At 32.0% G+C, this 10000-nt stretch overlaps 1 protein-coding gene across 1 annotated transcript in view; it reads left to right on the forward strand.

Moving 5' to 3' along the window:
• The window catches only part of LOC113820008 (probable glutamate receptor), a 35820-nt gene that overhangs the window by 261 nt on the left and 25559 nt on the right, over positions 1-10000 (forward strand). The window contains exons 2-7 of the mRNA XM_070118705.1: positions 2316-2406; positions 3682-3840; positions 4895-5063; positions 6123-6340; positions 6893-7021; positions 8674-8801. Coding sequence (XP_069974806.1) covers positions 2316-2406; positions 3682-3840; positions 4895-5063; positions 6123-6340; positions 6893-7021; positions 8674-8801 — 894 coding nt within the window. The remainder of the gene's footprint in view (positions 1-2315; positions 2407-3681; positions 3841-4894; positions 5064-6122; positions 6341-6892; positions 7022-8673; positions 8802-10000) is intronic.

Genomic DNA, 10000 nt, shown 5'->3' on the forward strand with positions numbered 1-10000 from the left:
ATAGAAAGGGACATATGCACTGATGAAATGATGTCTGTATTGCAATTGCTATTCATTATAATGATGAGGAATAAAAATAAGAATTATGGTATTGATAATGGCGAGAAGAAATTGTGGCAGTGATGATAATTGCGATTACAGAAATGATAGCGAATATTAAGACTGATGTAAAAAGTGAATAGCGTATATAATAGAGATGATGATTATTGTAACGTTGTTTATCAGGTATCCATAATCATTGTAATATCTCATTTGTAATAACCTAAGTTACAACTGAATTCTGTCTTGAATATCAGTGATAACAAAATCGCTAAAATCAGTAGAAATAATAAGGATACTATCAACAAGGACTATGACAGAGATATAAGTAGTCGTAATAAAACTATTAGCTCCATTAGTAGTAGTAGAAAAAAATAATGATAATGATTGATCATGTTAGCATTTATCATTAGCATTAGTACACGATAGCAGCTGTAGCAGTAATAGTAACAGAAGTTGAAGTGACCGTTGTACAAGTCGTAGTGTTAGTAATATTAGTGAAATTTACGATGCTGTATGATTCTAAAAAAAGAATGATAATGATGTAGAATTAAGAGCAATATAACGATGATTATGTTACAAGAAAATAATGATGATAGAAGAAATAATAAAGGTAATGATGGTTGTGATAGTAATAGTCATGATAGAAATTATATTAATAGTAATGACAATGATAATGATAATGATTGTAGTAGTAATAATGATATTCATAATAACGATGATGATAATGATAATAATGATAAAAACAACAATAACAACAATGACAATGACAACAATAATGCTAATCAAATCCATTATAACTCTAACACTCCTAAAATGATAACAAAAATAGTATTAGGAATTATGAAAGTAACATCAATGATTACGCTGCTAATATCGGTAATGATATCAATAGTAAGACAAACAATGGTAACAAGAAGAAATTACAGAACACAATTGCCTCTACTAATTGTTTTGATTCGATAATCGTTTCGACCAATTAAAACGATAATTGGTCCCTTAATCCTTTTAATTAGAAATATCAGATATCAGAATACAGTTAACGACTAGAGCATTTAAACGATTGATTCAATTACAATGCAGATTAGTATATGTTGTGAATTAAAGATTGATGACTAGATGCGAATTAAAATGTTTTTAAAGTGGTGAAAGTAATTGTGTATTTATGGAATGGATTATGAATCAATTATGCTGTTTGTTGCCTTAATCATAAATAATTTTCCTGTCAACAGTAAAACAAGCAATAGTAACGATAAGGATAAAAAAAATTATAATAATAACGATAATAATATTAAAGAAGACAGTATTAGTAATGGTAATGATGATAACAAATAACAACAGTAACAAGTGATAACCAATATGATAATACTATTAATTATATTGATAATATTGATGATGATGATGATAATAATAGTAAGGATAATGATGATGATGATGATGATGATGATGATGATAAGAAAAATAGGAAGGGTGATGATAATGATGATGATCACGGTCATGATGATAATCATGATGATAACAATAATAATAATGATAATAATAATAATGATAGTGATAACTGTAGTAATAAGGATAATGAAAATGATAATGATTGTGATGACAATTATTTTTGTCATTATTATCATCTTCATAACTTTTTTTACTATTACTATTATCATTATTATCATCATTATAATTTTGGTTATTATTTTTATAATCATTATCAATGTTTTCAGTATACCTACTAACATCTTTATCATTGTTTTGACTAAAATTTCCATCAGTATCATCATTGTTATTATTGCTATCATTGCAATTATCATCTATTTTGTTATTCATATTAATATCATTATAATATATACAACAATTGATACTGCCATTACTACTAATACTACTACACTCATTATTAGCACTGCGATTTTTATCCGTATAATGTCTGATAAGAAATACATTAATAACACCAACTATAGCAAAGAAAAATTTCTCAATACTGCAGATAAAGACAATACACTCATATTCAATAAATGAGTATCATCAATTCCATTTTAACAAAAAAAAACTACAATAACAAAAACATCAACAAAAGCAACAAAACAGCTATTACTTTTACCATTTTTACTAATATCATAATAACGATAATAGTAATTGTAGTAAATATCATAATAACACGGATAACAATAACAACAATGATTATATCGATAACATTAACAACGAAAACAGTAATAGCGGTTATGATAACAACTATCATTACTACAACAACAACAGTATAAACTACAACCACCTGCTTTTCCATAAAGGTATTCCGTGTTGAAATCCGTGGACGGCGAGTGGGGTCGCCTTCACCCCAATGGCTCCGCTACGGGAATGATTGGCATGTGTCAGAGAAAGGTGAGAGAGGGAGCCGTGGCTGGAAATCCTCGATTTTTCGTTCGTTCTGAAATCTGATCCGTTTTTTTTTTTTTTTTTTTTTTTTTTTTTTTATAGGGGGTGGGTGTTTTGCTTGTTCGCTTGCTTGCTTGCTTGTGGGGTAATTGTGATAATAATCATGATAATAATCATAGCATTAATGATGTTACAACTAATAACCATGATAAAAGGGATGATAACATTAATGACAATAACAAAATAGGAACAATGATGATAATGATGATGAAAATGATAATAATGGTAATAATAATAATAACAGTAACAACAATAACAATAATGATATTAATGATAATGATAATAGTAATGATACTAATACTACTACTAATAATAATGATAATGATAATAGCGAAGATAATGGTAATAATAAAAATGATAATAATAATAGTGATAATATGATAAGGATAGTAATGATTATGATGGTAATAATGATAATGATGAAAGCAGCAATAAGATTAATAGAAATAGTAATATTAATAATAATGATAATAACAGTAAATACATTACTCATGATGGTAATTATGATAATAATAAAAATAATGATGATAATGATAATGACAGTAATCATAATAATAATATTAATAGTAATAATGATAATAATAACGAAACATAATAATGATAATGATAATAATAGTAATAATGATAATAATAACAAAACATAATAATGATAATGATAATAATAGTAATAATGATAATGATAATAATAGTAATAATGATAATGATAATAATAGTAATAATAATTACTATAATTATGTTAATAACAATAATGATCACAGTGCATATGCAACTAGAAATGATGATAATAATGATCATATAATAACTATAATCATAAAGATTGAACAATACGAATAATGGCAATGATAGTGATAACGATAACGATAATAACAGTAATAAAGCAATTGATACTACTCTTGATAATGATGATCGCAGCCTGATTGATAACAAAAACAAAATATCTGAATGGTAACGCTATCAACAATAAATATGAACAGCAGAGAAACAGACAAGGAAAGACCATATAATGACTATAATCATAAAGGTTGAATAATACGAATAATGGAGAATGATAATGATATCGATACTAACAATAATAAAGCAACTAATACTACTTTTTAAATGGTAACGATAGCAACAATAAATATGAACAGCAGGAAAACAGACAAGGCCAGAAACAATACTGAACCGACCCTGAGGTTTTTCTCCTTTTTTTCCTTCATCCTCTGCTGCACTTCACTTCAGGAGGCGGACATGGCCTTGGGTCCCTTCAGCATCACCTACATGAGGTCCCAAGTGATAGACTATTCTGTGCCGCTCTACATAGACAGCTTCGGGATCTTTCTGCCTCGGCCGTACAGGGAGAGAGATCTGACTGGGTTTGTGAAGCCTTTTGGCTGGGAGGTAAGGTTTTCTTTCTTCTTTTCTTGGGTATTCTTCTCTTTCTTTTAGTTATTATTGTCGTATTGTTTTCCTTTTTTCTTCTTTTTTTGTTCGTTGTTTTTTTTAAATCATTATTCCTCTCCATTTTCTCTTTTGCTTCAAATCCTCTTCCACCCTCAGGTATATATTTCCTCCTTCTCCGACCCCTCTCTCTCTTTCTTTTCACTTCACCTTCCACCCCAAAATTTATCTCTCCTCTTCCTCTCCCTCTACCGTCTCTCTTTCTTCTCCCTTTCACCTCTCTTTTTACCCCCCACTCCCCTCTCTCTTTACCCCCTTTCTCCTCCCCTCTCTCTTTACCTCGCTCTCCCCTTCCCCTTTCTTTCTACCCCCTCTCCCTTTCACCTCTCTTTTTATCCCCCTCCTCCTCTCCTCCCCTCTCTCTTTACCTCCCCCCCTCTTTTCCCCCTCTCCTCTGTCTTTACAACCCTCTCCCCTTCCCTTTCTTTCTACCCCCTCTCCCTTTCACCTCTCTTTTTATCCCCCTCTCTCCTCTCCTCCCCTCTCTCTTTAACTCCCCCCCTTTCCCCCTCTCCTCCGTCGCTACAACCCTCTCCCCTTCCCCTTTCTTTCTACCCCCTCTCCCTTTCACCTCTCTTGTTATCCCCCTCTCCCCTCTCCTCCCCTCTCTCTTTACCCCACTTTCCTGCTTCCCTCTCTCTTTACCCCCCTCTCCCCTTCCCCTTTCTTTCTACACCCTCTCCCTTTCACCTCTCTTTTTATCACCCTCTCCCCTCTCCTCTCTCATTACCCCCTTTCCCCCTCCCCTCTCTCTTTACCCCCCCTTTCCCCCTCCCCTTTCTTTCTACCCCCTCTCCCTTTCACCTCTCTTTTTATCACCCTCTCCCCTCTCCTCCCCTCTCTCCTTACCCCCCCTCTCCCCATCCTCGCTCTCTTTATCCCCCTTTCCTCCCCCCCCCCCTCTCTCCTTCCCCTCTCCCTTTACCCCCCTCCCCCTCTCTTTACCGCCCCCTTTCCCCCTCCCCTCTCTCTTTACCCCCCTCTCCCCCCACAGGTCTGGGTGACGCTCCTGATCCTCCTGTCTTGGAGCATGGGTCTCGGCGCCGTCATCAACCGGCTCTCCGTCCGTTGGTCTCTCCCCGGAACCAGGCCTTCGGCTTGCGGCGGGAAGCCCAAGGCGATCTTCCAGCCCAGTTGGATCTTGAAGACGCTCCTCATGGAACGTAAGTTTGGCGCTGGAGCCGAGGTGAATTTCCGGGTTTTTATTTGTGTGGCGAATTCTGCTCTGTTTTCTCGTGATTTTTTATTTTTACTATTATTATTTTTTTATATTACTATTTTTCTTCGCCTTTCAGATTATCATACTATATATATATATATATATATATATATATATATATATATATATATATATATATATATATATATATATATATATATATATATTTATATGTATATATATATATATATATATATATATATATATATATATATATATATATATATATATATATATGTGTGTGTGTGTGTGTGTGTGTGTGTGTGTGTGTGTGTGTGTGTGTGTGTGTGTGTGTATGTGTGTGTGTGTGTGTGTGCGTGTGTGTGTGTGTGTGTGTGTGTACATATATACATATAAAACACACAGACACACACACAAACACACACACAAACACACACACACACACACACTCATATGTTAATGTTATATGTATATGTGTGTGTGTTGATATGTGAGTGTTTGTGCCTGTGTTTGCATAGAAATAAATGTATATGTACATAAAGTTGCCAGAGTAGAGGCAGTAAATGATTCGATATTAATTTGCCAGGTCATGGGCTGGTGTTGGCATCGACAGAGCGTTCAATTAACTCTATTGTCAGTGTTTGTTGTCATACCTTTAATCAATGGTTATTGGCGTTTTTCAGTGTCTTAATTATATACAGTTCATGTCAGCATAATGATTATTGGACATGCTGACAGTGTTTGATCGTTTTACTCATAGATTTGTCAGTTAAAAGGGGCATGTCCATTACTAATGTTTACATTTACATTTCGCTACAATTAATGGCAGAGGTTAAGGATATATATACCGAAGCGCTGTGAATGCTGATTGAGAATACCAGCCACGTTGTTGTCAGGCAGTAAAATCTTTGTTTATGTTTATATTTGCATTTCGCTGGAGTCCATGACACATGTTCAAATATCCTTGTAGAAGTTTTAGTAATTCATACCCCAAAGTGTGCCATGAGCTAGACCTGTCTCAAAGTGCCTTTCCTTCCCACAGCTCTGTCAGCCCTGCCAACTTCCCTCACCGGCCGTGTCTTCATGGGGACTTGGATGGTGGTTTCTCTCATCTTGAGCTCGGCCTACCAAGGGATTCTGACCTCTCTGTTAGCTGTGCCGAAGGTTGAAGTTCCCGTGGACTCCTTGCAAGATCTCCTGGACTATGGCAAGATGCCTTGGTCTGTCGAGTATGGCACTGCCTTGCACCAGCTCTTCGGGGTGAGTTTTCTCATATTTTCTCAAATTTCTTTTTAAGAGATACATATTAAAGTAAAAAAGATAAAAGGTATGGAAATACACATGTTTACTTCTAAATACTTTCGTATTTTTTTCTTTACATTCTGCTTTACTCTCTATCTATCTTTCTATCTATATATCTATCTATCTATCTATCTATCTATCTATCTATCTATCTATCTATCTATCTATCTATCTATCTATCTATCTATCTATCTATCTGTTTATCTATCTATCTATCAATCCATCTATCTATCTATATCTATCTATCTATCTATATGTATATATAAATATGAATATATGTATATCTAATATATATATTACATATATATATTTATTAGATATATATTTATTTTATCATTATCATTAGTATTATTATAATTACATATATATATATATATATATATATATATATATATATATATATATATATATATATATATATATATATATATATATGTATATATATATATTTTTTTTTTTTTTTTATTAGATATATATTTATTTTCCCTTTATATTCTGCTTTACAATTAGGATGCAAAATCGGGCTTCTACAAGAAGATCCACGACGGCAGCTTCCTAGTAACTAGCAGCTTCGAAGAGAGAGATCGAATGAAAAAGGAACGGTTTGCGATTCTCTGCGACTTCTTCTCTATGAAGTTGGTAAGTGAAACGGGGCGGGGGAGACCGTAGAGTTTTGCGAAGAGGGAATTTGATGAGGAGGAGGATGGTTATGGTGATGGTGATGGTGATGATGGTGATGGTGATGATGGTGGTGATGGTGGTGATGATGGTGATGGTAATGATGGTGGTGATGATGGTGATGAGGATGATGATGATGGTGAAGATGCTGATGATAATAAGGGTAATAATAATAATAACAATAATAATGATAGTCATAATAAAAAATAGTAATGTGACAATACTAGTAATGATCAGTAATAACGGTTATAATGATGATAGTAAAGCTAATAACAAGATTAATAATAACAATAATAATAATAATAATATTACTACTACTATTACAAACACAACCGCTAACAGTAATATTAATAATAATGATAATGATAACAAGATTAATAATGATAATAATAATAATAATAATAATAATAATAATAATAATACAAGCACAACCCCTAAGAGTAATAGTAACAATAATGATAATGATAACAATAATCATAATAAAAATTATGATAATGGTAATTACAAACATAATAATGATAACAATGTCTTTAATGATAATTGTAATGAAAAATGACAATATTAAACACAGCAATTTTGACAATATCAAAACAACCCCGACAACAAAAATAATGATGACAATAAAAAATCAATAATATTAGTAACAAAAACAAAAAATAATAATAACAATAGCAATAATAACAACAACAACAACAACAACAACAACAATAATAATAATAATAATAATAATAATAATAATAATAATAATAATAATAATAACAATAATAATAGTGGTGATAAAGACTAACTATGATAATAATGATAATGGATTTATAATCACTACTACTGAAACTACTACTACTGCTAAAACTACTGATAGTATTGATAGAAATAATGTCTTGATAACGGCAATCATGAGATGATGATGGTGATGATGATAAATAATATATGATGATAATGACAGCTGCAATATTGGCAATGATAAATGATGATAATGTTATTATTATTGATAAATATAAAGGTAACAATAGTAGTATGATCGATGCTACTAGTACCGCTACTGTTAAGATAATTGCAGTAACAATGACGATAGTGAAAATAAGGATATTATCAATGGTGATAATGATCATAATATTGATAATTATGATGGCAACAATAAATATATACTAAAACTAATGCTACCACCACCACTAATAATAATAATAATAATAATAATAATAATAATAATAATAATGTTAATCATACTAATGAGAACAATGATGTTAATAACATTGATAATAATAATAATTGTAGTAGTAGTAGTAGCAGTAGTGAGGATGATAATGATAATGTTATTGCTAATAATAATATTGATAATAACAATAATATTGATAATGATAATAATAATGATAACATAATAATAATAATAATAATAATGATAATAATATTAATAAAAACAATGATTGTAGAATTGATACTTACAATAAAAATGATGATAAAAATAATAGCATTATTAGAATAGACAATAATAAAAACAATGATGATGATGATGATGATGAGAACAATAATCATCATAACAATAATAGTAATGATAGCATCAACCACAACAATCCCACCAGCAATGGCCTCTTTACCCCCACCGCCGTCCTCCACAGATCATGAGCGACGACTACGGCAAGACAGGGGAGTGCAGTTATTACATCGCCAAGGAAGTGATTTGGTCAGCCTCCATGGCCTTTGTGTTTCAGAAGGACAGCCCTGTCACCAAACACTTCAATAAGTGGTATGTGTACTGTTGTTGTTTGATCGTCTATGATAGCAAGAGGGATTCTTTTTTTATTACCGTTATTTGTGTATTTATTGTCAATGTCATTATCATAATCATCATTATCATTATTAATACAATGATGATGATGATGATGATAAGAATAATAATATCCATACAGAGCATTTAAAGAAGAATTTGGTAGGTGTATCTTGCTTTCTTCTTACAACATTATTATAACAATTATTGCGGACTTCAAAATCGTAGTGATATTAGGACACATAGAAGCTGCTACTTATTTTTTTCTAGATTCTGCATCACTCGAAACAGAGAATTTATCTATCATGCAACAGAATTAACAAGTTTGTACAAGTAATGGTTCTCTTAATGATAATTACTTTGTATAAACCATTATAGCTTACATAATGTCAACTGTCATAACACTTTCTCTAGTTCATTGTTTTTTTTTAAGCACTTCAAGAGAAATAAATATGAACAGTTAAAGGAATTCCTATGTAGAATAATACTATGGATCAGAAACGATTATGAGACAATCCATGCTAATCTAGATAAGGTAAACAGTTTCTCGAAGGAAGACTAGATTTTGTATAAGGAAATAATTCTTATAATCCACAAGACACTGCATGTACTTACATTAGACTCCTGAAATATATCGAAATATGGATTGCTTACTAGATTTTTTATACTCTGTCACTCACTGAGAGATCCCTGGGGTTTTGTAGTCAGAAGCATTGTAATTACGTGTTTATTATGTTTTCCTGTCCATATTATAAATGGCGATTTTTATCATAAACTATTTGTGGAAGAGGGAATACCAGCTAATAGCTTCTGTATATAAAGACGATGCCAATATGAGTTTTGTTTCGATAACTGTGATTTCTACGTGCTTCATTTTATACTTACCACAACACATGTTTAGATTACAATGTAAGTTTAGAATTATTGTCGAGACCCCTATAACCGGGCTGTATTTATTATAAATGTAGCCTGATGTTAGAGGTTATGTGTGTGTATGTATGTATATATGTATGTGTGTGTGTGTGTGTGTGTGTGTGTGTGTGTATGTGTGTGTGTGTGTGTGTATTTGTGTATGTGTGTGTATTTGTGTGTGTGTGTGTGTGTGTGTGTGTATGTGTGTATGTGTGTGTGTGTAAAGAGAGAGACAGAGAAAGAGCGAAAGAGGGAAAGAAAGGCGA

This window comes from Penaeus vannamei, chromosome 42, assembly GCF_042767895.1.
Source record: "Penaeus vannamei isolate JL-2024 chromosome 42, ASM4276789v1, whole genome shotgun sequence".
NCBI lineage: Eukaryota > Metazoa > Arthropoda > Malacostraca > Decapoda > Penaeidae > Penaeus > Penaeus vannamei.